The sequence below is a fragment of the Borostomias antarcticus genome (genome assembly GCF_949987555.1).
Source record: "Borostomias antarcticus genome assembly, chromosome: 16".
NCBI classification, from domain to species: Eukaryota; Metazoa; Chordata; class Actinopteri; order Stomiiformes; family Stomiidae; genus Borostomias; species Borostomias antarcticus.
In genome coordinates, this window is record NC_140249.1 from 3570158 (window position 1) to 3598043 (window position 27886).

The 27886-nt window shown below is 46.9% G+C and overlaps 1 protein-coding gene across 3 annotated transcripts; it reads left to right on the top strand.

Moving 5' to 3' along the window:
• Positions 1-27804, top strand: LOC311319159 (sorting nexin-14-like; the record flags this gene model as incomplete). 3 transcript variants are annotated; one of them, XM_084450626.1, is made up of 28 exons in its annotated part: positions 1-120; positions 235-308; positions 556-634; positions 740-783; positions 883-970; positions 1198-1282; positions 2294-2450; positions 2733-2808; positions 2960-3004; positions 3224-3304; positions 3975-4089; positions 5305-5460; positions 5656-5780; positions 6563-6621; positions 7199-7225; positions 9333-9465; positions 15721-15907; positions 16497-16580; positions 18832-18932; positions 19985-20096; positions 20358-20398; positions 20522-20641; positions 21560-21683; positions 22785-22949; positions 25489-25584; positions 25877-25968; positions 26786-26842; positions 27680-27804. In XM_084450626.1, the coding sequence occupies exons 1-28, from the start codon at positions 16-18 to the stop codon at positions 27719-27721; spliced, it is 2670 nt and encodes an 889-aa protein (XP_084306752.1). In that variant the 5' UTR covers positions 1-15. The 3 variants fall into 3 exon arrangements, with proteins under 3 accessions (XP_084306752.1, XP_084306751.1, XP_084306753.1); XM_084450625.1 differs by having other exon boundaries at positions 1-156; positions 244-308; positions 27683-27721; XM_084450627.1 differs by having other exon boundaries at positions 27683-27721.
• Between the last annotated feature and the right edge of the window lie 82 nt (positions 27805-27886).

The window sequence follows — 27886 nt, forward strand, 5'->3', positions numbered from 1 at the left end:
TACCTGCACATTATCATGGTGTTCTGGTCCTTCCTGGCGGGCGTCGTCACCTTCTACTGCTCCCTGGCCCCGGAGTCTCTGCTGCCCAACATCCTTCCGTCCGTAAAGCCAAAGACCAAGGTGAAGTCTTTTAATGATAGCCACACTCATTCAGAGGTCACAGGAAAAGTCACGTCTTCACAGAAACACCCAGAGTCTTGAGTTGGGGTATCATCCATGATTCTGCCTCAACAGCTGGACCAGCCGGAGCTCTTTCCCCTGGGGCACAGCTGTGCGGTCTGCGGGAAAATCAAGTGCAAGAGGCACAGGTGATACACACTGTCCAGCGTGGGAATCGCTTTGAAGAGGTTTTGTTTTTCAACCCTCTAGCCAGCTCATTACCTGCACTGTAGATGTTTGGTGTTATACTCCCCCCTAGTGGCCAGATTATGTACCTCGGCGTGATTTGATTTTATTGAGTAACCCGAGTGCCCAGAAGCTCTTATCGAGTAGTGCTGCATGAAAATCCAAAGTAGGGCATTGGGGGTTTATTCATTTAAATCCGTCTATCGACAGGCCAACTTTATTATTGGAGAACTATCAACCGTGGTTGGACTTGAAGGTTCCCTCCAAAGTGGATGCTTCTCTTTCAGAAGTAAGGGCACTGAATAAAACCATTCTCTTTGCATTTCTCTCCTACCTTTTTAGCACATTTATACCCATGCTCTAATCTAATGTTGTTTTTGCGCTTTGTTCCAAGATTCTGGAATTGGTTTTAGAAAACTTTGTGTACCCCTGGTATAGGTAAGTGATGGCATCTATGTGAGATGTGCTCCGTTGAACATTAAAACACATTGAGAGCCGACATGTGATTTGTATAACCTGACTTCTGCTTCCTGGCAGGGATATCACAGGTGACGAGGCGTTCGTTGACGAGCTGAGAGTGACTCTGCGTTTTGTCGCCGCCGTGCTTGTGAGGAGAACACAGAAGGTGAGAACAACCGTCAGACCCCTGGACGGTATTGATATGTGATGTATTGATATGGGATATATTGATATGTGATGTATTGATATGTGATGTATTGATATGTGATGTATTGATATGTGATATATTGATATGTGATGTATTGATATGTGATGTATTGATATGTGATGTATTGATATGTGATATCAGATGGATGAAAACATAATTCATGACCTTTTCCACCCCTGGTCCAGGTGGACATTGCCTCCCTAATCACACAGAAACTGCTGAAAGTTTCCATGAAGCACATCGAGATCATCAGCAAAGCAAGACAAAGAGGTAACGGATCAGCCTGATTCATTCATCCACTGCTCTGAGAGAACTAAAAAGAGAAGGTGAAGCTTGAGCACAACTCCTGGTTTCAATGAACAGTCACGGGTGCCCGGTAGGGAGATACAGTGAATCAAGAAGAGCACAGGCACTCACGAGACGGTACAGTCTGACAGTATAGACTGACAGTATAGTCTGACAGTATAGACTGACAGTATAGTCTGACAGTACACTGACAGTATAGACTGACAGTATAGTCTGACAATATAGACAGACAATATAGACTGACAGTATAGACTGACAGTATACAGTAGTCTTTAAAGTTTGATGGGCAAATGGACGCATATCGGCCTCATCAGGCCTCATGCTGATGGCTTAAGGCTGAAACAGGCCCGTTTGCCCATTAAACCTTAAAGCTCAATGAGATAACTTTTTCATGGTTCAATATTCACTTTTACTTGCTATTACTTTATGAATTGGCCTTAGCAAGACCCCAAAAATAATTTTCGTGACATGAGACTGCATGAGACCCTGTGAATTTATTATTTTAGTATTTCGGTGTACTGGCTAGTACACTGGCGGGAAATCTTGTGGTGGAAACGAAAGTGACACGTTTTGTGTGTCACAATATCAGGAAGACAACAAACACTTTGTCCAGCGAAACAAAATCTACATGCACATACAAGAAAGAAGACCAGTATTTACCTGCGTTGAAGCCATCTTTCCAGAAAGTAGCTACAATCTTCCAATCCAGTGTGCGCCACGCGCATTTGTTATCATTTTTTTCCCATCGTTACAGCGAGTGAGTGTTGGATTGTGGGAAGTGTGGTTCTTAAAACGCAGTGCCGATTTGATCACGACCAGAGGGGCCGCCAAAGTGCCGAGTTATCTCATGTAGCTTTAAAGACTATACTGTCTATCTCGTGAGTGCTGGTTCTCTTCTTTATTCAGAATTAAACACAGAGTTCTCTCTCTGTTTCTCTCCTCCTCTCTCTCCCTCTCTCTCCCTCTCCTCCCCAGTGAAGAACTCCGAGTATCTGCAGCAGGCCGCTCTAGAGGAGTACGGACCGGACCTCCACGTGGCGCTGCGCAGTCGGCGAGACGAGCTGCTGTACCTCAGGAAGCTCACAGAGATGTTGTTCCCCTACATCCTGCCCCCCAAGGCCGCCGACTGCAGGTACCGGGCGCTGGGCCACACTCACATCCTCCAGTCTGGGGGGGGGGGGGACTTCACCGGGCTCTGAAAAGCTGTTCCACTATAATCCTTCCTCAGTGTGGATCTATGATGCAGCTGTCATCTTTCCAGCGAATCATTTGCTTTCATTTTCCTGTTTAAAATTGTAAGTGCACTCCTGAGTGCTCAGCTGTAATCGTCGGTTGCTACGAGACAGGGTTACTCTCTCTTCTTTATTCTTCTGTTTCCCACTTCCTGTCCCGGTCTCCCTGTCGCTGTTTTCAGATCTCTCACTCTCCTAATAAGAGAGGTCTTGGCTGGCTCTGTCTTCCTTCCCTCCATGGACTTCCTGGCTGACCCAGTGAGTCTGTCCTGTCGAGCTCCGGGGTTAGAGGTCACAGGGTTGTCAGGGCCTGCGGTGAAAGAATGTCCCTCAATCGGACAAAAGGGACTTGATATCCATTGTTTTTGTTGGATTTCCTTCCTAACCTGTGATCTCTTTACTATTTTAGGACACGGTGAACCATTTGCTTCTTATATTCATTGACAATTCTCCAGTAAGTTAATTCGTCAACTGATAATTTTTGTTGTATTGAATGTTTGTGAGAGGGTGTTGATAGGTTAGCGTTTGTGTGTGTGCACACATTTGTGTGTATGTGTGTGGGTGTGTGCTATAGCCTTTAGGATGGATGGAAGTGGAGTATGTGTTACATCATGGTCTCCTGTTGACTGTGTGTGTGTGTGTGTGTGTGTGTGTGTGTGTGTGTGTGTCGTAGCCTGAGGCAGCTACAGAGCCCAGCTCAGCCTTGGTCCCCTTCCTGCAGAAGTACTCTGACACCAGAAACAAGAAGACCTCAGTAAGTAGCAAGGACTCCATCTACACTATATTAGTCCTCCGTCCCATCCACCGCCTTTCATACAGAGCAGTCCTCCTGTGTCTCCTCGTGGACCTGATCATGTCTGCGCTTCTCTTCTCCTCCTCCGCTCCTCGGCTCCCTCCTCTCTCCTCGGCTCCCTCCCTCCCTCTTCTCTTCTCTTCTCTTCTCTTCTCTTCTCTTCTCTTCTCTTCTCTTCTCTTCTCTTCTCTTCTCTTCTCTTCTCTTCTCTTCTCTTCTCTTCTCTTCTCTCCTCCCTCCCTCTCCTCCTCTTCTCTTCTCTTCTCTTCTCTTCTCTTCTCTTCTCTTCTCTTCTCTTCTCTTCTCTTCTCTTCTCTTCTCTTCTCTTCTCTCCTCTCCTCCCCTCCCCTCCCTCCCTCCCTCCCTCCCTCCCTCCCTCCCTCCTCTTCTCTTCTCTTCTCTTCTCTTCTCTTCTCTTCTCTTCTCTTCTCTTCTCTTCTCTTCTCTTCCCTCCCCTCCTCTCCTCTTCTCTTCTCTTCTCTTCTCTTCTCTTCTCTTCTCTTCTCTTCTCTTCTCTTCTCTTCTCTTCTCTTCTCTTCTCTTCTCTTCTCTTCTCTTCTCTCCTCTTCTCTTCTCTTCTCTTCTCCTCCCTCCCTCTCATCCTCTCCTCTTCTCTTCTCCCTGCTCCCAGGTGTTGAAGCTGGAGCTGAAGGAGATCCGGGAGCAGCAGGACCTCCTCTTTCGCTTCATGAACTTCCTGAAGCAGGAGGGGGCCGTTCACGTGCTCCAGTTCTGCCTGACCGTAGGTAAGGACCGCAGTCAGCCCAACGCTATTTACATGACATGTTTCAAACCAAAAATGTAACGCAATGAGCTTAATAAAAGAGCCGTCCCTGGCCTGTCCCAAAACATCCCCTAGCATCTTTGCTACAGTTTGCTGTAGTCTTGTGTCTAGTAAACTGTAGTAGCTGTAGATTTGTGTCCAGGGAGGCTGTGCTCCAGTAGTGTAGTCTTGTGTCCAGGGAGTAGTATGTGGTAGTAAGCACTTATTGTATTGTATTGCACTGTACTTTAGATTGTGATTCTTGCACTTTGCCTTCAGCACTAGATTATGCTCTTAGTCACTTGTTTTAGAAAGAAGATGCACTTGTGAGTTCTGGCAAGTAGTAGTACATTGGCTCTTCCTACGTTAAATGCAATTATTGTTAGTCGCTTTGGATAAAAGCGTCTGCTAAATGACTGTAATGTAATGTAATGTAATGTAGTTGTAGTCTTGTGTCTAGGAGACTGTAGTAGTTGTAGTCTTGGGTCCAGGGAGTAATCTGTAGTAGTTGTAGTCTTGTGTCTAGGAGACTGTAGTAGTTGTAGTCTTGGGTCCAGGGAGTAGTCTGTAGTAGTTGTAGTCTTGTGTCTAGGAGACTGTAGTAGTTGTAGTCTTGGGTCCAGGGAGTAGTCTGTAGTAGTTGCATTGTCTATGGAGTAGACTGTGGTAGTTGTAGTCTTGTGTCCAGGGAGAAGTCTGTAGTAGTTGTAGTGTCCAGAGAGTACACTGTGGTAGTTGTAGTCTTGTGTCCAGGGAGAAGACCGTGGTAGTTGTAGTCCTGTGTCCAGGGAGCTGTCTGTAATAGTTGTAGTCTTATCATCTCACTCTCATCTCCAAGGCACTTCACACTGAAGTGAAAGAGAATCTGAATGTGATGTCAGGCCTGATTTGCTCGGGGTCACTCAGTGTACCAGGCCTCTCAGAGCACCTGCCTGCTACAGGCAGATCCTTGGCGTCTGTTCTGAAACAAGCGTTATTCTATTTCTCTAAGCTCACTTGAATACAGTCCGTCTGAAAGCACTGGATAGGTATCAGCAACTTGTTACAAAGCACAGCGTCAGAGCCACTATCATCTTTCTGACACGCACCCAGTGGATTGTGGTCAACGCGGGAGTCTAGACTGAGAATGGACTTGAGATTGTTTTTGGAAACGACCCTGGCCTGACCCCTAGTTTGCCCTTTAACCCCCTCCCCCCAGAGGAGTTCAACGATAAGATCCTGTGTCCGGAGCTGTCGGACGCGGAGATGCTGATGCTCCACGAGGAGGTGAAGCAGATCTACGAGACCTACTGTCTGGACGAGAGTGTTGACAAGATCCGCTTCGACCCCTTCATAGTGGAGGAGATACGCAACAGTGAGTGTGGGGGCGGCCGCAGGCACCGCTGGTTCTAACTGCTACTCATATCTCAGCTGTTACAGGTTTTTTTTCCCACACGTTTTCGTTTGGTTTTTTTTCTCTTGTAAACGGAATAAGAGTTCAGCCTGAGGGTTTGGTCAAACGCGGCGGCGCGATCTGAGGCGTTCTCCCTCCCTCCCTCCCTCTCCACAGTCGCCGAGGGCCCCTATGTGGGCGTGGTGAAGCTCCAGACCATGCGCTGTCTGTTCGAGGCCTACGAGCACGTCCTGTCCCTCCTGGAGAACGTCTTCACCCCCATGTTCTGCCACAGCGATGAGGTGAGCACCCACACGGAAATGCATGATCGCCCCAGACACGACCTGCACAACCGAATCAGCTCGTCAGTCCCTGCATCCTAGATACTAGCATCTATCCCACTTCTATCACACACTCTATTTAGAGTCTAAGGGGCAAGTCTAGGGTCTGGGGCTGGAGTCTAAGGGGCAAGTCTAGGGTTTAATTTGCTCCATGCTCGGCCAGTCCCTCCAGCGCCACCAGCTGCCGTCTGTGTCATCGACACGGGACCCACCACTGGCCAATGAGCTCACCCTGGCCGCGCGCCAAGCTGCCAACATGCATTACTCTCTCCGCAGGCGCTCTCATTGAATACAGCTGCACACCCAGTCCCAGCCAGCCTCCATTGTCCAGCCACAAACCCCGGCCTGAATAGCCACTCTGGAAGTAATGCATTAAAAGATCCCATATCTCTCCTGGCGTATTGTTTCGATTTGAATGGAGGGGGTGTATGGCTAAGTACGGCCACTAAACATAGTCACACAACTAGTCATAACTCTTGATTTATTTGATTTATTTATCAGGAAAGTAACACTAGCACCTAACACCTAAACGCTGCGTTAGCATTATTGTTCAGTTCAAGTTATTGTTTTCCGTCAACTACAAATAAATAGGTACTTCAACATTCAACTTGTGAAGTTACATTGGGCAAACCCAGTGACCACTGGTGAGCTACAGTAGCTACTGTATGTGGTGAAGGCTGAAGGCCTGAATACTGTGTGTATGATGACGTCCCTGTCCTGCCTCCCTGTCTGTTCTCCTTCAGTATTTCCGGCAACTTCTGAGGGGGGCCGAATCCCCCACCCGCAACTCCAAGCTAAGCAGGTGGGTGTTTTTGTTGTTGTTGTTGTTGTGGTGGTTGTTGTTTGTGTGAAACCACAGGCTGTCTGTATTTACTCTCCTCACTGTACAGTATAGTAAAGCGTGTCTTTATTGTGTGTCTGTGGTGTTTCTAGAGTAAAAGACATGATTGGACGCCACAGAGGAGCTTTGTGGCTCTCTTCTCTTCCCAGAGAACCTCTTTGTGTTTCTGGCTCATTCACCACTCACTGTTACCTGCTCACACTGTTACCCTGTTACACCTCAACCCTGTTACCTGCTCACACTGTTACCCTGTTACACCTCAACCCTGTTACCTGCTCACACTGTTACCTGCTCACACTGTTACCCTGTTACACCTCAACCCTGTTACCTGCTCACACTGTTACCCTGTTACACCTCAACCCTGTTACCTGCTCACACACCTCTACCACTGCACTAAAGTACAGTCTTGTGTCCCCTGACGTGTTATCATGGGGTGTGGTGGTGTGTGTGTGTGTTGTTGTTGCTTTTTCTAATTCAGAACAGGGCCACTGGTTATGTAGCCTTTCCTAGATTTCATTTTTTGTGCCTATTGTTCCAGAAATAGCCTGAGTCTGGATGATATCCGGTGAGTATGCGCCTTCTGGCCTGGCCCTCAGTGTGGTGTCCAGACAGTGGCTATATCCCCTGCCTGTAGGCGCGATGGTCAGCAACACACACCAGATATGGAAGAAGGCAGTGTGAGGAAACCTTGCTGCCTTTGTAACAAACTCTGACTACACTGTCCTAGATTCAGCCCTGTGCTTTGGTTTACCAGACCTAGCTGAGGTACATCTTCCTGAAGCGAGGCGTGAAGGCATGATGGACTAGCCTAGTGAGGCCATCCTGATCTAGCGAGCTCACATTCTGTTTCTCTCCACAGGTCAGTCTGACCTTCCCCCGACCTTGAACAATTATTGTGCACGTGAGCTGCTTTGTCAGACTAACTCCTTCAGCCAATCAGTGTAACAAAACTTTTGCTAAATCCAGTCGTAAGAAAAGCTAAAACATATTTTCCTCTGAGAAACTCTGCTAGTGCTCTTGTTCTTATTCAATTGTTGTTATTGAGTCTATTTCTGCAATAACTGCACTTATGGCTGTTTATTCTACTAACGTTACCGTTACTGCTCGTTGCTTCGGGAGATTGTTTTGCCACGGGAACAAATTAGGGGCAATGTTCTACTGTGGGGCAGAACAGCGGTCAGAACCCAATCCCTGACTGGCCCGTAATCAGAGAATAATCGTTCTAGAAAGGAGGAAGTCCAGACTGATCTGCGGAGAAAAACTAAAATTTAGTTTGCGAGCTGGCGAGATCAGGATGGTGTCCCGAAGCTAATGATGGACACGTTACGAACCTCCGAGGGAGGAGAGGAAGGGGAGAGAGGAGGCGCGAGGAAGGCAGGACAGCCTGTTGCTTTTCTCCTCATATGTAGTATATAAGGAACAGTATTTGTTGTAAAGGCAGTGGTCATGGCAGCCATGTGCTCTGGCTATCAGGGAGGAGGTAAAAGAGGAGGAGTTTGTAGAGAATGGCGACTCTCCGTTCACGCCCCCCCGCTTGCGTGAACGCCGCCGCCAGCAGCCCTGTCGGCTAACTTTCCCTGTCTATCTCTCTTTCACCGCCATCCGTCCATCCACCCATCCGTCCATCAACCCGTCCGTCCATCCATCCATCCATCGCCGCCATGGACTGCGCTTGTGTCTGTGGCTCTGTGACCCCCATGGCTCTGTCTACTTCCTGGGCCCGGCTTGGCCTAACTGTGCCATCACTCTTGCCTGCCTGCCTGACTGACTGGCTGACTGACCTCGGGGGGGTCCGGGTCTAGCTCCTGGGAGTGGGACTGTGTCTGGGGCCCCGAGTCTCCATCTTCCCTGTCCACCGGCTCCTGCTCACCTGCATCAGTTAACCCCTTCCATGCCCAGTCCACTGTCCCCCTCCCACCCGGCTATCTAACTCCTCGCCACGGCTCGCCCAAGTAAGTCAGGGTGTCCATATCCACTAGCCGTGTGGCGTTGTCGTCGTCCCTCTGCCAACCCTCACCCAGTCCTCCTGATCCCAACCCTCACCTCAGCCCTCACCCAATCCTCGCCCCAACAAACACCATGACCCCTCCTCCCTCTCCTCTCTGCATGGGACCTGCCAACGCCCTCATGTTTCTGCTCTGTTGTCCTCTATCTGGATTTACTGACACTGCTCCTATAGACTGAAAGAGTGTGTGTGTGTGTGTGTGTGTGTGTGTATCATCCTAGATAGCGGCATATAACTATACTACATATCTCAGATACAGTATGTCAGATAATACTGTATGCTATCCTACTTAAATTCTTCTTTGACAGCTTTTCTTGACATCCTGAAACATACCTGTGATTATGTCAATGGTATTTCCATCAACATCTGTGCCTTAAAACCACCAGCCACTCCTCCCCATGGCCGACCAGTTTATCCCGCAACCCCTTAAAGGGAGCCCCAGGCATTCCTCTGTGAGGTTCGCTGACATGCAGCTGTGGTCTGATGTGATGGCTTCCCTGGCTCCTCCCCTCTTGAATGAAACTCCAACCCCCCCCCCCCCCCCTCCCTCCCGGCAGTCCCTCCCCCTCGGTGCATGTGCTGAAGCCGTGTGCATGCAGCCCTGCACCCCCCCCCACCAACACACACACTGACCCCTGGTCTTCTCCTTGACCCCCCCCCCCACCAGGAACACCTCGAAGAGGGGCGAGTCGTTCGGCATCAGCCGCATCGGCAGCAAGATCAAGGGCGTGTTCAAGAGCACCACCATGGAGGGCGCCATGTTGCCGTCCTACAGCCTGGTGGAGGGGGAGGACGACATGGTGAGTCGGCAGGGCGGAGCTGCGCTCATGTAACCCCCAAAATGTTTCAGGGCACGCCCAGGGTGCGATTGGAACCCGGGCCTTGGTTGGCACCGATAGTGACGGTCCCTCGGTCCTTTCGCCGGCTGCTCCGCGTCTCACTCGGTTACACTTGGGGCTGAAGGAGTCGCTGTGCTGTACTCTGATAGCTAGTTCACCACAGTGTGTGACCCTAGGAGCTATTAAGAGTTGTGTCTGACATTTTAATTATTGGGATGTTTGTGCATGTCTAATGTGGTAGAATTTGAACTTTGCTTTGTGATTGATATTATTTGTACAGTACCAACATCTTTGTGGTAGTACTAACAATGGAGAGGAGAGGCTCCAGGGTGGCTGGAATGTTGATTACTTACAGGGACCAAACATAGACAGACTGTACAATTATGAGATTTACATACTGTGGTCATATTGACAAAGGGATCATTAAGGGGTGTAATCCCACTAACACTATGAAACACAGTTGTACCGTGTGATCGCTACTTTTCTGGGAGATTTTTCACTGACTATTGTCACGCTTGTAACTTTCCCCCTCTGCAGACGTTGGTTAAAACTGGTGTAGCATCTGAGAAGCAGGGTTCTGGTTTCTTGTGAACAGTTTTTCCATTGCACTGGTATTTATTCATCTATTTTTTGAAAGCATTTTTAAGAACAAATAACCTTTGGTGTTGTAAAAGCTTTGATGTGCAATATCTCAGTGATATACTGTCCCCTGATAGAACCCTTTATTCTACAGTAAGTTCTCATCTATAACAGTTCTTTCATCGGTGGTGCTCAGGTGTATACCCTCAACCACAGTACTGGGGCCTCATTTATCAAAGAGCGTGTAAATTCAGGTGTAAAAGAGGGCGTACGACGAAAACGCGGAAAATGCACAATGTAGCGTACGACGAGAATATTTACACGCTTTTCGGATCTATCAAAAATGTCGTATGCCCTTTTCTGCACGGTAAATCCGAGACGGGCGGGGAAGGGAGCGTACGCGCACGCGCCCCGTGTTCCGCCCCCTCCACGCCCTAATCCAACCATATATGGTCACAACCGTGAGTGGACAAACGTGGTTTCCCGGAAGGAACCGGCTTAAAAAGGTAGCGTGGAGCACCCAGGCGGTACATTGAAACATGGAACGAAGAGCGAAGAAGAGGAACTTTTCGGAGACGGAGGTGCATGTGCTAGTTGGTGAGGTCCACATGAGGAAGGCAATCCTCTTCGGAAGGTATAAATCGCCTACGTTTGTCTGTTTGCTCCTACAGCTTAGTAGCCTACTTTAGCTACGTGTTGTGCATCTAGGGTTGGGCATACACGGACATAGCCTACTGTAACATGTGGCTGCGAGTGAAGCAAACATTCCCAACATCATGTGGCCGGCTATGATTGATTTAGGACCACAAACATGTAACAATAACCCCAGATGATCACTTCATAATGTTGGACCACATTAGACATTGTCCCCCATGGGAGATTAATACTCATCTAAATCACCCGGTAAATCACAGCATTTATTTGACTGCCAACAGAAAAACATATCAAATGAATATGGCTGCACAATGAAATGTTTAATGCATAATCAAGTTCACAGACAAACTCAAAGAAAATGATTGAAATTGTTTCTCCAGACTCTGACGTGGGGTGGGACTCAGAGGAGGGGGAGTCTGCAGTGGTCCTGGACCTGACGGTCATGCCCCCGCGAGTTGCAGCCTCCAGTGCCTCCACCTTCTTATCAGCTTTGAATATATATCTTGGCAAACATAACACGGGATGATGTACAAGGAGGGGACAGATACCTAGTGAAAGTACTATTGGTTGCTAGTAATAAGACAATAACGAGGGCTTGGTATAAGGTGGAACGCCCAACCAAGGAGCAGTGGCTGGGTGTTGTGGAGGAGATGTATGTTAGGGAGAGGTTCACGCATGCATTGAGGATGCAGGAAGGAAAGTTTGAAGGGAGATGGGAAAAATGGATGGATTATAGAAGGAAGTGTGATGATACCACTAATATTAAAATTGTCATATTTGAGTAAGAAAAAAAAGCTGCATGGATGGATGTACCCATAAGCTGTTATTGTAGGTTTTTATGTTTTATTGTATTGTCGTTGTATGGATGGAAAATGCTAATAAAGATTAAAAGTAAATAAGACAAAGAATATGTATCTTGGCTATGGACACACCAACAAGCCAGCCGTCACGCGCAGCGCCTGCCTCCAGTCTAGCCCTACCCTGCTGTGCGCCAGGATGAGTCATGCGTGGAGCCAGGCCACCGTGCCACTACACTTGTGATGAGCATGTCGGCGTCACATATGATTTGGGTATTTCTAGTGTGCACATTTTAGCGATTCACATAGACGTATTCATTCACTGATGGTGCCCTTATGTGGGTGCAGTCGCCATCGCCGTCACCTCTTTGGAGTTCTATCTCGGCTAGTAGGCCGAGTAGCGCCGGATTCATTTAGGCTCGCATTACGCACAGGAGGACTGTCATTTATATGCTTACCAAAGAGCAAACAGGTCCACATGATCACATATTAATGACAATCTAATTGGTCAATTATTGCCGTTTGATGGAGTGCCTGCATTAGGTGTGTGACATATAGCGCGGAAAGGTTTGGGACAGCGCATAGGTTCATTTTGGGGAACAAATCCATATCGGAGCATGAATGAGCCGGTTAGAGGACACGTCTAATCTTGCATTGCGATATATGTTTGTGCTGAATTGGCCTAGTAGCCTACATGATTGTGCGTTCATGAACTGTCGCTCTTATTCTCTCCGTCAAACATAGTAATTCACCGACGCACCACCGGCGTCGCCAGTTCCCCCTGTGTTCAAGAAGGGCGTAGAACACCGTGTAAATCGGTACGCCAACTGGAGAGGTGTCCTACAAAAGCGCGGAGAAAGGCGACTAAATTTTCGCCCTTACGGCTTGATAAATCGCAATGTGGGGGGGGCAAATGGCGTACGCCTGAACTCGCGAAAAAGACCGTGTAAAAGAAGGCGTACCTCAATGATAAATGAGGCCCCTGGTCTGGAACAACGACCACGTGTCAGCAAACCCAAACACTGCCCATGACTGCCCTCTTGGTCTTGACTGGGTCGGTACCTGCAGCCACCACGGGGTGGCAGTGTGGAGTAAAGATGAGAGAGCTCTCTCTCGGTCTCTAGGACGAGCCCTCCATCAGCGCTTCCAGTCATCTCGATCCTCCATACATCTGGCTAGCTCGCCGCTACTTTCCGCTCCTGCATCTTTAATACGTCCACGTCCACATTTGTTAGTGTGGTACGCCCTCGTGATCGATGCCCGTGTGTTGGCTCCCACTAGAGATCCATAGGCCTACTAACGAGACAGGTGTTTCATAGGGGTTGCTTCCTGGTAACAGATTAAGCCAAATCTTAAAAGTGACTGATTACATACTAGCTACCAGGTGCCTGGAGGGTCACAGCATATTGGACAGTCTGTCACTCTCTCAGTCATGTTCAATAACAGGTTAGGAGGACCATCTGGGCTGGATGAATAGTGAGTCATTTAATTATTAGGTGAATGTACAGTTTATGATGTAATCTTCCACATTCTCATAATCATCTGTTGAGTAGTAGATTAAGCTACATTGATTCATGATTGGTTGTATGAACTCAGACTTTCAGACTACATCAAAATAGATGTATCTGTGTCAGATGCAGTGTTGGGTGTACAAAGTTATGGATTACTGTAATCAGATTACTTTCCGGTAACTTGGAATGTAAGGGATTACATAAGAATTTTCAGTGATCAGATAACAGATACTGACCTTATAAAAATGTGATTACCTTAAGTAACGTGCATGCCTTCTCCCTTTCATTTGGTTGATGTGCGCATGTGGTCGCTGCAGTCGTGGCTGAACTGACTGTTTAAGTCATCAGGGTCCAGAATGTATGAAGAGTGCTGGTATGGGATTAGATTTTCTAGTGTCTATTATGATCTAAGACGCAAAACCAATCCTAGATCAGCTCTTCTATGATTAGGGTAAGGAATGATCTGGTTTTAAAATGTAACTTGAATGTAAAGTAATAAGTAATCTGATTATTTTTCACAGAATAAAATAGTAAAGTAATCTAATAACAATTTAGAGAAAGTAATCCGTATTTATTTACTTTTATTAAGTAACTTGCCCAACACTGATCAGATGTAGTATCTTAAAGGAGTAGTAAAGGGAAAATGCATGTTTAGCCCTGTTTTAAGGTTACTTATGATCATATACAATGGTTCAGATTAAAACGTTGACAAAACTAGCACTTTTGAGAAAGTTTGATAATTGCTCTACCACCGTTTTGGTCATACAATGGATGTGGGTGGGCACCTTGAAAAATCTTTCAAAAACATGTTAAAGGCTCGATTTCAAAGACAAGAAGCTCATTGAGGGGGTAATTGGTGTCCGTTGGTGTTCTGACATCAAATTCGCCGCAATGTATGAATCCTGTAGGGTTTTATTGATCATTTTATGAAATCCATTGACTTGTATTGAAGCAACTGTTGTAGATGTGTAGATCAATCCACAGAGGGGATTTGGGAAGCGGAACTACTTACGGTAGCTATTGTTATTGTTTATGTTGCTAGGCTACCTAGTTTGCGGAAGTTTACAAACGTATGTGCTGCGACTAAATAGTTCTATGCTAAAGATTAAAAAAAAAACTTTCTAGATGAACTAGAATCTTACTTTATAGCGAATTATATGTCAGAACGCCAACTAACAGCTCGGTGAGTTTCTTGTCTTTGAAATTGAGAGTTTAACATGTTTTTTGAATGATTTTTCACGGTGCCCACCCACATCCATTGTATGAACAAAATGGTGGTAGAGCAATTATCAGACTTTCTCAAAAGTGCTAGTTTTGTCAACTTTTTGATCTGAACCATTGTATATGATCATAAGTAACCTTAAAACAGGGCTAAACATGCATTTTCCCTTTACCACTTCTTTAAGGCTGCCGTATGTAAGATTTTCATCAGATTTAAAACATTTAAATATTACAGTGATGAATCAAGAGAGATACATGATTGAGCTCCTATGTGAAAACCATGTCTTTGTAGACTGCTATTTGGCTCTGCTCATTATTATAATTTGATAAAGACGGAAAAAAAGCTTGTTGTGGTGAGTTCAGTGTGGCCACACCTGGTTCAAAGCGTGCACGTGTGCCGAGATCCACTCAGCAACATAGGAGGCCATTCCTCTCTGGCCTTATGGGTACCCAAACCCACAAACCGTGAGACTGAAGCAGACTGAATTTTTACATGACAGACAGAATATTCCCTCAATGGCAGATGGAATATTCCCTCGTCGCTAGCTTGTATGGTAGCACTGAAGCTACAGACTACAGCTATAAAAAAAATATTACTGGCTCATACAGTAGATAGATAGATAGATAGATAGATAGATAGATAGATAGATAGATAGATAGATAGATAGATAGATAGATAGATAGATAGATAGATAGATAGATAGATAGACAGACAGACAGACAGACAGATATATACTTTAATAATCCCTGTGGGGGAAATTTGCAGCGAAAAAACTACAGTGGAATAAAGAATATACATAGATAATATACATGATGGATTAAATTAAATTACAAGAAATATATACATTCAGTATGCATAAATATAGGTGTACATACATACATACATATGTATAATAACACTCTAAATATACATACATACAGAAAATGCACAAATCCACATCACTCAGGAACACTCAGGCAAGCGACAAGACTGCTCCGCTCCGCTGTGCGTTCGACAGCCTGGCCCTGACCCGTCGGTTCAGCCAGTGTTGTTTGTCAACACCGGTTTCTCACTTTCAGACAGAGAACATTCTTCCTAATCACATTAGGTCAAAACAGCAGCTGCCAGCCGCACCAACAAAACAGTTGATGATGCTGACTTGACGGCGGGATGATTTATGCTTGTGTTTGTTTCACTGGAGGAGACCCAGTGCCTTGTCTCATTTGTCAGTGTGTGTTTTTATTCCCCAACATAACTTTCTCCAGAGGATGTCAACCTCAGTATGTGTTTAACTACAACCCTACCCCCCCAGATCCTCCACAGCTAACTCTCTAGATGCTCCAGTAACCAGGCTTTAGCTATGCTAGCTCCTGTTCTAGGACTCCACTTCCTGTTTTTAGCACACTTGTACACCTATTATTTCTTGTGATTTGTTACTCACAAAGGTAACCCTCTTATCCCCCTCCCTCGCAAGGTGGAGGAGGCCATGATGGTTCTGGAGGACGACTCTCCCCTGGAGGCGGCCAGCACGCCCAGCACGCCGAGGAACCTGTCGGCCTGGAGCATCACCATCCCGTACATCGACTTCTACGACGACGAGGTCAAGAGAGAGAGGACCCCCGTGTTCTGCATCGACGTGGAACGCAACGACAGGAAGGCGGGTGAGGGAGAGAGAGAGAGAGAGAGAGAGAGGGAGAGAGAGGGAGTCTGATAGGAGAGAGAGAGAGAGGGGGGGAGAGAGAGAGGAGTCTGATAAGAGAGAGAGAGGGGGGGTCTGATAGGAGAGAGAGAGATAGAGGGAGAGAGAGAGGGAGTCTGATAGGAGAGAGAGAGAGAGAGAGAGGGGGGGAGAGAGAGAGTAGTCTGATAAGAGAGAGAGAGGGAGGGAGTCTAATAGGAGAGAGAGGGAGGGAGAGAGAGAGGGATTCTGATAGGAGAGAGAGAGGGGGGGGGGGAGTCTGATAAGAGAGAGAGAGGGAGGGAGTCTAATAGGAGAGAGAGAGAGGGAGTCTGATAGGAGAGAGAGAAAGAGAGAGAGACAGATTCTCCACATTAGTCCTGTAGACTATCTATAGGGGAGCATAGAAGAGCTTCAGGGAAAAGACTGGAGGAGTTGGGGCACAGGGCAGGTCTGGCGTAGGTCTGGAGCCTGAGACATGGACCACTGCCAGCTTCTCTGGAGTAGGATAGGGGGAGGTACCACTGGCATGCAATGCTAATGTTTTCTATCTCTTTTTTCTGTTTTTGCAGTGGGTCACGAGACAGAACACTGGTCTGTCTACAGAAGATACTTGGAATTCTATGTCTTGGAATCCAAACTCACCGAGTTCCATGGTAAGTTTTCTAGTTCTATGGTACAGTAAGTTTTATAGTTTTACAGTTTCATTGTAAGTATTATAGGAGTTAGCAGAGTATTATCAGTTTACAAATGTGGGCATTTGCCGAGTCCACGCAATAAAGATGTATTGGCTCACTGGTAGGTTCAGACACTCCCCCGTCACTGCCCCATCTCTGCAAACAAAACTGCATCACAGTTTGTGAAAAGTGGGACATACGAGGGCAAAGACCGTGAATCGTCACGTCTTGTGGCAAAAGAAGTGTCTGACCTCTGGAAGGCCACAACTCCTAGCAGCGGTAACATCTCCGGTGAATTCACACCAGGGGAGTTCGCTGCTGCCCTCCAGCATGTAAAGCCAGGGAAAGCTCTGGGGCCTGATTCTATCTGCCAAGAGCTTATACTACATGTCAACTACAGTCCTGGTTAAGAGCGTTCCTCTCTTCCTGCTTGCGCCAGCTCGAGATCCCCAAAATCTGGAGAAGAGCCCTAGTTGTCGCGATCCCTAAGCCAAGCAAGCCTGAAGGGGACCCCAAGAGTTACCGCCCCATCTCTCTGTTATGTATCCCCTTCAGGATCCTTGAGCGTCTCATCTATGCCCACATCGAACCAATCATCGACCCGCTGCTCCCACAGGAGCAGGCCAGGTTCCGACGCGGGAGATCGACCATAGATCAAGTCACTTTGATGACTCAAGACATCGAGGACAGCTTTTCGGCCAAAAAGAAGGCCGGAGCCATCTTTATAGACTTGACGTCTGCCTACGACACCTGCAAGCAGCTCTGCCTGCTGCCGGACAGGCAGATGGTCAGCATGATCATGGAGCTTGTCCGAAACCGCAGCTTTACCCTCCCCACCGGTAGCAAAGCAGATTGCGACGCCTTAAGAACGGCGTCCCCCAGGGATCTGTCCTGGTCCCCCTCCTTTATAACATCTGCACCTACGACATGCCGATCACTGTCTCCAGGAAGTATGCCTACGCAGACGACCTCGCTCTGGTGTACTCAGCTGGAGACTGGCAGGCCATGGAGCCCTGAGCCAGGACACGCAGACACTAGTGGCACACCTCCTGAAATGGAGATTCCCGCCTCATCGATTCGCCTATCAACAAAGCCTTGCGCATTGTGACAGGATGCCTGTGTCACACTCCTGTGGACATCCTTCCCATCCCTGCAGGCATCCAGCCCGCTGGCCTCCACCGCCCAAGAACCACAGCACGTCTCGCCTGCCGGGCCGTGGAGCCTAACCACCTGCTCCAAGACAGGCTCACTGTAACAGCGGAGCCTCCCCGGCACCTCAAGTCGAGACACCCTTTTGTGCCTGCCGCACGAGATCTCCTGCAGCAATGCAGAGATCTAACATCAGTGAGGCAGGATGGGCGGACTACACCTGGCTTGCGGAGTGGGAGGTGAAGGCTTAATCGTCTCCGGACCGGCGTCGGACGCTTCCGCTCATCGATGCACAGATGGGGCTTGGCATCCTGTGCGTTGTGCGAGTGTGGCGCCAAGGAACAAACCGCAGACCACGTCATCCAGGACTGTCTGATATACCGGACACCCAACGGAATGCATGGCCTGAAGGTGGTGGATGACGAAACGGTGACATGGCTCCTAGAGGTGTGCCCGGATATATAGCCCAGTTGACCTCCTCACCCAGGCTTGGGGTGGTAAAAGGATAGCCCCTCAGCCGGGGGACGCAACAACAGACCCATACGACGAAGAAGAAAGATGTTTTGGGTAAATGCGATCAATTCAAACGCCTTCTCGTTAGGCCAGAATAAAGTCCTTGGGGTATAGCCAGTCTCAGGTTACTGGAAAACGCTGCTGTTTGTTGAACTCTGATTTGTCTAAGTGATGCACCAGCAGTTTCCACCGTGGACTTATGTCCGGAACCAGTTCAAGTCGAACCAGAGCCTGCCTCTAAAACATTCTCCAGCTTATGAACTCTCATACCACCCTTTGATTGTCCAATCATATTGTGTCATTCCGTCATCATTCAAATGTTGTATGTACTTGTGTTCTCCTCTCATGAACACTTGATTGTAACCAACCCGGGATGAAGTGTCATTTGATGATTTGTCAATTTTCAAGTCTCGTACCAACAACTCTCGTCTGCCAAAGTATCAACCGAGTCACAAACCGAATGGGAATCCTGTTGCTCAGTCATTTCACTTGAACATGTTTTGCTGTCAGTGGGTGGGACCATTCATCCTTCTATCCCGTCGTGGTTCTGGTTCATTTGTTTCCACAGGCTCCTTTCCTGATGCACAGCTGCCCTCCAAAAGAATCATCGGTCCAAAGAATTATGAGTTCCTGACCTCCAAACGTGAAGAGTTCCAGGAGTATCTTCAGGTAGCAAGAAAACATGTTAAAACACTTGTCTACCTCCCCATCATCCTGTCAACCACATTGACTGTCCAAACACAAACTTGAACTAAAATCAGTCTTGATAAAATGTTCCTATTAAAAACTAATTTTAGTCCAGTATTGATTTGGCGCCTCCTTTGTGTATATGTAGTATCTAGTGGCGTATGTCTGAAGGCAAAGACTTGCATATGCAGCAAAAAGTTGTGGTTAATAAACGTGGCCTATGTTTCCAATCATGAATCAGAACTAATTCTAAAATTGGGGGCATGTGAAACAGCTTCGTGATCCACCCGATTATGGCTACAATCAGTCTTGAATGGATTATTTTTATATAAAGCAAGCCATATGTATATAATTAGTGGCACATACTGTACTTTTCAGCAATTGCATCGAGAGAAGCCAAGAAATGTAATTTCACAAATCTGCCTATGGCTGAGATGAGCCATTGTGATGCTGAATGACAGTAGACCTAACAGAAACTTTGAAATGTGAACATTTTATTAAAGCTCACCTAATAATAGTGTTAACTCAGAGTACAGTGTAGAAAAACCAGCTCATCCACAGGGTTGTCTTCTCTTCATATCACCCATATCTTTTTCACCCTAGAGTATGTGTGTATGCATGGTCTGAAGCTTGCACGGAGATAAGTGTAGTGACATTTTCATAACTGTTATGCATGTTGCTTTTAGGAATTTCGTGTACAACCTTTATCATGTTACGACGTGTGTGTGTGTATGTGTGTGTGTTTGTGTGCGTGTGTACAGTTTATTTGTACAGTATGTGTGGGTGTGTGTGTTCAGTACATGTGTGTTTACAGTACATTTGTGCGTGCGTCTGTGTGTGTGCAGTATGTGTGTGTGCGAATGTGTATGCAGTACGTGTGTGTGTGCGTGTGTGTGTGTGTGTGTGTGTGTGTAAAAGACCCCTGGACTTCATCCAAGTTCATCTCTTCATCTGGCCCATCTGTACTCCTTAATCTTGTGAATGAATGTGTAAACAAAACGAAGATTGTCGTCCTGATTTCTCACATCTTCCAGAAACTTCTTCAGCATCCCGAGCTGAGCAACAGTCAGCTGCTGGCGGACTTCTTGTCTCCACACAGCATGGAGTCACAGTTCCTGGATAAGATGCTGCCTGATGTCAACCTAGGTACCCATGTGACATGGACAGGACCCGCTGCCTGTTTCAAAATGCTTGATTTTCCTTGTCCAGTGCAATGGAATGTATGATATTGTACTAAAAGTAGAAAACCTGTCCACCCAGGCATGCAAGGATATCTGAATCAAGTGCACATTAAGTAACAAAACAAAATAATTTGACTTTGTTATTACGTACTGGTATTAAGTACTGGTATCTGGTATTCTACCATTCAAAAGCTCATGGGAGATGTTGTTTGTTTTTGTCTCACAGGGAAGATTATAAAATCAGTCCCTAGCAAACTGATTAAGGAGGTAAGTCAGACATTCACACGGTACCCAAGTCAGCTGGATGAGATAATGTTGCTTATGGATTACCTTTATTTATATGGAAATATATTTTCGAAACATTGTAAACAGTAATAATGTCTCCCTCAGAAAGGACAGCACCTGGAGCCTTTCCTTCAGTCCTTCTTCAACTCCTGTGAATCTCCCAAACCCAAACCCAGCCGCCCTGAACTCACCATCCTCAGTCCCACCTCAGAGAACGACAAGAAGGTGAGACACACACACACAGGCAGACACACACACACACACACACACACTGACACACATGCGTGCACAGGCGTCGTAAAGGGGGGAAAGATCGAATGATAAAGTCTGGATTGATAGGACTTTCATGACCCAAGTCTCTGTGTCATAACTACGAACACTACAGTCAATAGAATCTCTGATGAGAAATACCATACACATCAATTCCACTTGCGAATCTACTCATTTGCAAGTAAAATTGATGTTTCTGTTTCTCTCCAGGGATCAGTATGGCTACTTGTAGCTGTACAAACCGTCTGTGCTCATGTTCATCTATGCTGACTAATGAGTCCTCTGTCCTCTCCAAAATCACAACAACATGTCTGCTCTTGAGGAGCTGACGCTGAGAGAAACAGAGGCCCAATCCCAAACCAGCCCCTACCCACTCCCACTCCACCACCGAGTGGCCCAATCCCAAACCAGCCCCTACCCACTCCCACTCCACCACCGAGTGGCCCAATCCCAAACCAGCCCCTACCCACTCCCACTCCACCACCGAGTGTCACTCCAAATTAAGTTTCACTCGCAGCTGTGGAGGGAACTCTCAATTGAGGGGGAGGGTACATAAATGGACAGCCAATACATAAATGTTCGCAAGGGTTTCCTCCCAAAAGAAGGTCTCAGTACCTACTAGGTATTGAGCCACACATAAGCGATTTTGGGGTTCAGTGTCTTGCTCAAGGACACTTTGGCACGGTCGGGAGCTGGGATTGAACCGGGGACCTTGCAATCCCCAGCCGGCCACTCTACCTCCTGAGCTGCGTGCCGCACAGCTGTTTAATGACCTGTTCATGACGTATTCATCCCCCATGTTCTCTCTCTATTACAGTTGTTTAAAGACCTGTTCATGACGTGTTCATCCCCTATGTTCTCTCTCTATGACAGCTGTTTAATGACCTGTTCAAGAACAATGCCAACCGATCGGAGACGGCAGAGAAGAGACACAACCAGAACTACTTTATGGAGATGATCACTGTGGAGGGCGTATATGACTACCTAATGTATGTGGGTAAGTATGGTCACACACAGACACGCACGCACACACACATACGCACACACACACACACACACATACGCACACACACACACACACAGCCACACACCCACAGCCATCCCCCCCACACACACACACACAAATACACACAAACACATACACAAATAGCCTACACACATACACACACGCGCACACACACACACACACACACACACACACACACACAGCACAGTGTTTCCCCTACCATTGCCTTGGAGGGTGTACCACCCCCCGAACGGGACCACCCGCCCCTCCTGAACAAAAAATAAATAAATATAGACTTTTAGATTGCTAATTTTTAGCATCAATCAATGGAGTTTAACATAGTGAAAATTAGCATTGCTGCTAGCGGACATTTTCTGAGAGATGATGAAATGGAAATATTTTAAGTTGCTAGCTAGCTACGTAAATAATGTAATCATAGTTTAGTGCACAGTATGTGTTCTGATGTTAGTAACTATGTAGGAAAACATTAGCGAGGCTATGTGTTGTAAATGGCGTTGCATTCAAGTTAGCTCCCATTTTTCACATTTAGGCTAGGCCGCATTTTCAGCAATGCATTTGCGATTTCTTTTCTTTTCATCATTCACATGCATTTTCTGCAGAAAATGTTTTTTTTTCTAGTAATATGTTTTTACGTTGTTGTAAATAAATACTGTTAGTATTTATTTACCTAAGTTATGTGCACTCGTTTCATTTCAGCTCAGTGTAGAGAAATGCACGGATACTAACAAACATAGATAGCTATGCTAACAAACGCCTTACGTCGTCTATGCAGACCTGTGAACTTGTCACTTTTTGGCTACAGTCACCTTTTTTATGTTAACCATGGTAGTTTCAGTGAATCTAGAGGGTTTAAGTTTTGTATGTCGTCACCTTTTTCACTACTCCAGAGTTTGCAGGTCTGCTATGATAACACTGCCAACACCATGTCTGCGACAACTAGTAGTTTGGGGGGCTTACCTCTCCCCCTGAAAACAATCCTAGGGGAAACTCTGCAGCGCCTCACTCAGTACCACATGACTTACAGTATTAGTACCGCCCACACCCTCCCTCCTGACTCCTTGTGATTGGCAGGCCGAGTGGTGTTCCACATCCCTGATTGGCTGCACCACCTGCTGATGGGCGGTAGGATCCTGTTGAAGAACACGCTGGAGGCGTACACAGACCACTACCTGCAGCTCAAACTGGATCAGGTGGTCCAAGAGCACCGGCTGGTCTCACTCATCACCCTGCTCAGAGGTACCTGCCCCCGGACCCATACAGAACCATACACAACTGGTCTGAACCAAGGACCCAAACAGAACGATACACACCTGGTCTGAACCAAGGACCCAAACAGAACCATACACACCTGGTCTGAACCAAGGGACCCCAACAGAACCATATACACCTGGTCTGAACCAAGGACCCAAACAGAACCATACACACCTGGTCTGAACCAAGGACCCAAACAGAACCATACACACCTGGTCTGAACCAAGGGACCCAAACAGAACCATACACACCTGGTCTGAACTAAGGACCCAAACAGAACCAACACACCTGGTCTGAACCAAGGACCCAAACAGAACCATACACACCTGGTCTGAACCAAGAGACATAGGCGCCGGAATAAGGGGGAATGAAGGTCAGGGGAGACTATTTCATTGAAATTTAATTGCATACTATCACCTTCACTTGGTCTACATTAGGCTTGTCACGGTACCAGAAATTCAGTAGTTGGTACCGGTACCAGTAAATTTCCACGGTACTCGGTACCAATTTCGGTACCACGGCGTACGCGCGTGTGTGAGTAATACATGCACGCGTGTAAAGTACAACGTGCATGAGTACCGCAAGCAGCAATTCAACTGAACTGTGTAGTGTTCTTGCTCGCTCATCACACAGCTTCGACCGAATGACGACGCGTTTATTTAGACAAACCAAGTGACAAGTGTCAACAGTGCTACACGCTAGTGCTATCGCTAACTTGCTAGCAAGAGGCTAGCGCAGGTCATAAAAAGGAACAGAGATCCCCATCACGGTTCTTCCCCAAATGGCATCTCCCCAAACTTGGGTCTACTAGCACCGAAATATAAATCATAACATAACATAAAGCATAACACGCCTCCTACTTCCGCTTGCTTTATTTTTCCTTAACCGGTAGTTCTCCTCGCATCTTCTTTTACAATTTTCGTCGGTGTTATGCCTGGTGATGCCATCGCGAATGTTATCTACTCTAAACTTCACCATGTGCAGCCTACAGTAAAAACATTACAACAACTGTTCTTCTTCCGGTCCAGACCGGAAGATTATGCGATGCATCATCACGCTTCCGCTCTAGACCGGCGAAACAACTGCGAACGAGGCCCCAGACTATCTTCTTCTACGCTGCTGTCATGGGTGGTGCGCCGTGATTGGACAGCAGCACGCAGCAGCGTAGAAGAAGACAAGCGGCAAATTAAATAGAAAACACGGTACCTTCGGTACCATGGAAAAACGGGTACCGTCAGTACCGCAGCAATGTAAGTACCGAATTAGTACCGAAGTACAGAGTACCGTGACAAGCCTAGTCTGCATCAGACTACCACCTTCACTTGGTCTGCATAATACTACCACCTTCACTTGGTCTGACCATACTGTACTACAACCTGGGGCACTGAGACTGAGAAGGTGGAGTTTTCTCTGTCGCTTTAATCTTCATGCTGTAATAATAATTACTGGACCTGGGAGGATCGTTTATTCGCCACACAGTTAGATTCAACACACACCTTAGTGAGAGGCGACACACAATACAAACACATGCATTTACAGTGGCCGCTGGTGGAATTCATTCACTGCATTTCCCCCATCCCAAGCCGTCCTCCTCCAGGAGCAGCCAGGAGCTGTGGGCAGCCTCGTCAGTGGCGCCTGGGGACCAAGTCCACATGCTCATGTCCAGGTCCTGGTCAGGGACTATAGCTGATTTTGGATTGAGTCATTTGATAATATGTCCTTCCTTGTGAGGTAAGGCCTTTGTGAGGTAAGGCCTGTGTGATTCCTGCTCTACAGCATCAGGAGGATTCGTCCTTTCCTCACTGACGAAATGGCTACGTGGCCCTGGTCATCTCCCGCCTGGACTACTGTAACATTCCCCTTGCTGGGGCCCTGGCGTCAGCCATTAAACCCCTGGAACTTGTCCAGAAAGCTGCTGCTCTCCTGGTGTTCAACCATCCCAAGTTCTCCCACACAACTTCCCTTCTCCGTTCTCTACACTGGCTCCCTGTAGCAGCTCGCATCCAGTTTAAAACTCTGGTACTAGCCTACAGGGTAATGAAAGGAACAGCTCTCTCCTATCTCCAGGCCATGGTTAAACCCTACACCCCCTCCCGACCACTACGCTCTGCTACCTCAGGGTGACTGGCTGTCTGTCACTCCGAGGCCCCTGTGGTCGATCGACACGGTCACGGCTCTTCTCTGTCCTGGCCCCGCAGTGGTGGAACGAACTGCCCACTCACGTCAGGACAGCAGAGTCGCTGCCTATCTTTAGCCTCAGGCTCAAAACTCACCTCTTCAAGAAATACTACCAGAATCCTCCCTCTTAAAGAACCTATTGTATTTTTAGTTTCCTATTCTTGCACTTTGCCTTCAGCACTAGATTATGTTCTTAGTCACTTGTTTTAGAAAGGAGATGCACTATGCCAAGTAGTGTCTTTTCCTACGTTCAATGCAATTATTGTAAATCGCTTTGGATTAAAGTGTCAGTTTAATGACTGTAATGTAATGTAGATGTTTCGTCTGTGTTCTTCTGGTGTTGCAGATGCAGTGTTCTGTGAGACCAGCGCTCCCCGCTCTGTACCTGACAAGCAGAAGAGGGCCAAGAAGACTTTTGAGGAGATGATGAAATACATTCCAGGTCAGTCCTGGTTTTTGTCATCTCACTGAGAGTATTAAACGTCTCTAGCTCTTATCTCTTCAAAAAGTGTTTAGAGTTCCTCCCAAATGTGTTATCCAAGTCACTGTCTGATTTACAGACATACCAAGTTAAAAATGTGAGTACATTTCCCATCACAAAGTGATAAGTGATTGTTCTCCTATACAAATATGTTGGTGTGAGGCCAAGCAATGAGGAAACATTAATGTGCTATTGAAAACATTAATGTGCAAAAAAAACAAAGAGTTATATGACAGAAAGGTTTTCTTATTAGATTTCCTGGGAAAATGTATTGGAGAAGAGGCCAAGTATGAAGGAGTTCGTCTACTCTTCGATGGACTGCAACAACCTGTTCTTAACAAACAGGTACAGAAACACACACACACACACGTACACACGCTTGCACGCACACACACACACACAGACACAGACACATGGACACATGCACACACACACATGCACACACACACCCACAGACACACTCAGCGGTAGTGTTTCCTGAAGTTAGACAGGTTAGGGGAAGTGTTTCCTGAAGTTAGACAGGTTAGGGGAAGTGTTTCCTGAAGTTAGACAGGTTAGGGGAAGTGTTTCCTGAATGGGGGGTTAGGGGAAGTGTTTCCTGAAGTTAGACGGGTTAGGGGAAGTGTTTCCTGAAGTTAGACAGGTTAGGGGAAGTGTTTCCTGAAGTTAGACAGGTTAGGGGAAGTGTTTCCTGAAGTTAGACAGGTTAGGGGAAGTGTTTCCTGAATGGGGGGTTAGGGGTAGTGTTTCCTGAAGTTAGACAGGTTAGGGGAAGTGTTTCCTGAATGGGGGGTTAGGGGTAGTGTTTCCTGAAGTTAGACAGGTTAGGGGAAGTGTTTCCTGAAGTTAGACAGGTTAGGGGAAGTGTTTCCTGAAGTTAGACAGGTTCGGGGAAGTGTTTCCTGAGTCGTTGTGGTACAGTATATGAAAACTATGAGGGTCAGACAGTCACCTATGCTAATATGGTACATGCTAAACCCCATGTGGCCAGAATGCTCCACATATACCTTCACTGTGTAAAGTTAACACATAAACCAAGTTGGACTGATTCCACCATTTTTATAATGCTTTGTCTCTCTTGGTAATACCAGTGCATGAATCAGACTCTAATTTTGATTGTTATGAAGCATCCATGTTTGTCTGCCTGTGTCTGTCTCCACAGCTGACTTACGTACTGTTGGATATCGCCATCCAAGAGCTCTTCCCTGAACTAAACAAGGTAGATCAATTAGGAGTTATGTCACAAACATCTGGCCTGAATAGGAGACACATATGGATGTGTTAGTACAGTATGTAGCCTACTCCCAGGCCTCCATTCTCCATTAGAAAGGACCTCTTAGGCTAGGTTAGCCTGGTCTGGAAAAACAGCCCTCAGCCCTGTGACTGTTAGCCTTGTGAGACCATCCTGATCTAACGAGCTCACATTCAGTTCCACTATGGTCTCATAAGGCTATGTAACTGTTGCACTGGGTGTGTTATATTTCCTAAGCAGCAGGAGAAATTCTCGGGCGTTGCCGTTTTCCTTTGAAAAGGCCTGTCCCGTCTTTTTTTTTTTACACACACTGTCTGTTTCCTCGTCCCCATAGACAGATTATGAAATGATGCCGCCCCCTCCCCATTTAATTTATCGCCTTTTTGAATTTGTCCAATGAGACAGCATTCAATTTGAAGATAATTTGAGAAAACTCACAATAAAAGCAGCTTTACCCATCTCGGTTTTGACTCGGGGGACCTCAACTCTGTGGGTGACTTACTTTTTGGATTTTCAAGAGTTGAAGGGCCCATATTACATGGAGTCCTCAGCCCCTCTAAAGTACCATAGATAAACACTCAATTAAAAAGTATCATGATGGTTTGTTTCTTGTGACATCTTCAAAGTGAATGTTGAGGCTATTACTTTAGTTTTTCAGCAGGATTTTGGGGGCTCTGTTATTGACATGAATGACTAAAAGGGCCCTCTGAGCTCTTGGGCTCCTGGGCCTGGTCGGCCCGTTCCGTAATATGTCTTTGCCCGTCCCTCAGCCCCCTGAAGCGTCTGTGTGTTGTGTTTCTCCAGCAGGCCCAGAAAGAGACCTCCCTCATGGCTCCGTGGATGTAGGAAGAGGAAGGGATGCCTTTATCAGTCTCCGTTTCCTCTTGCTGCATGTGTAATAGACTATGTGTGCTTTGGTTTCCTGGACACACGTCTAGACTAGTCTAGGACTGTGAAGACCAAGACAAGACTTAAAGGGAAATGAAATGGATGGCCTACAGTACCCCCGCC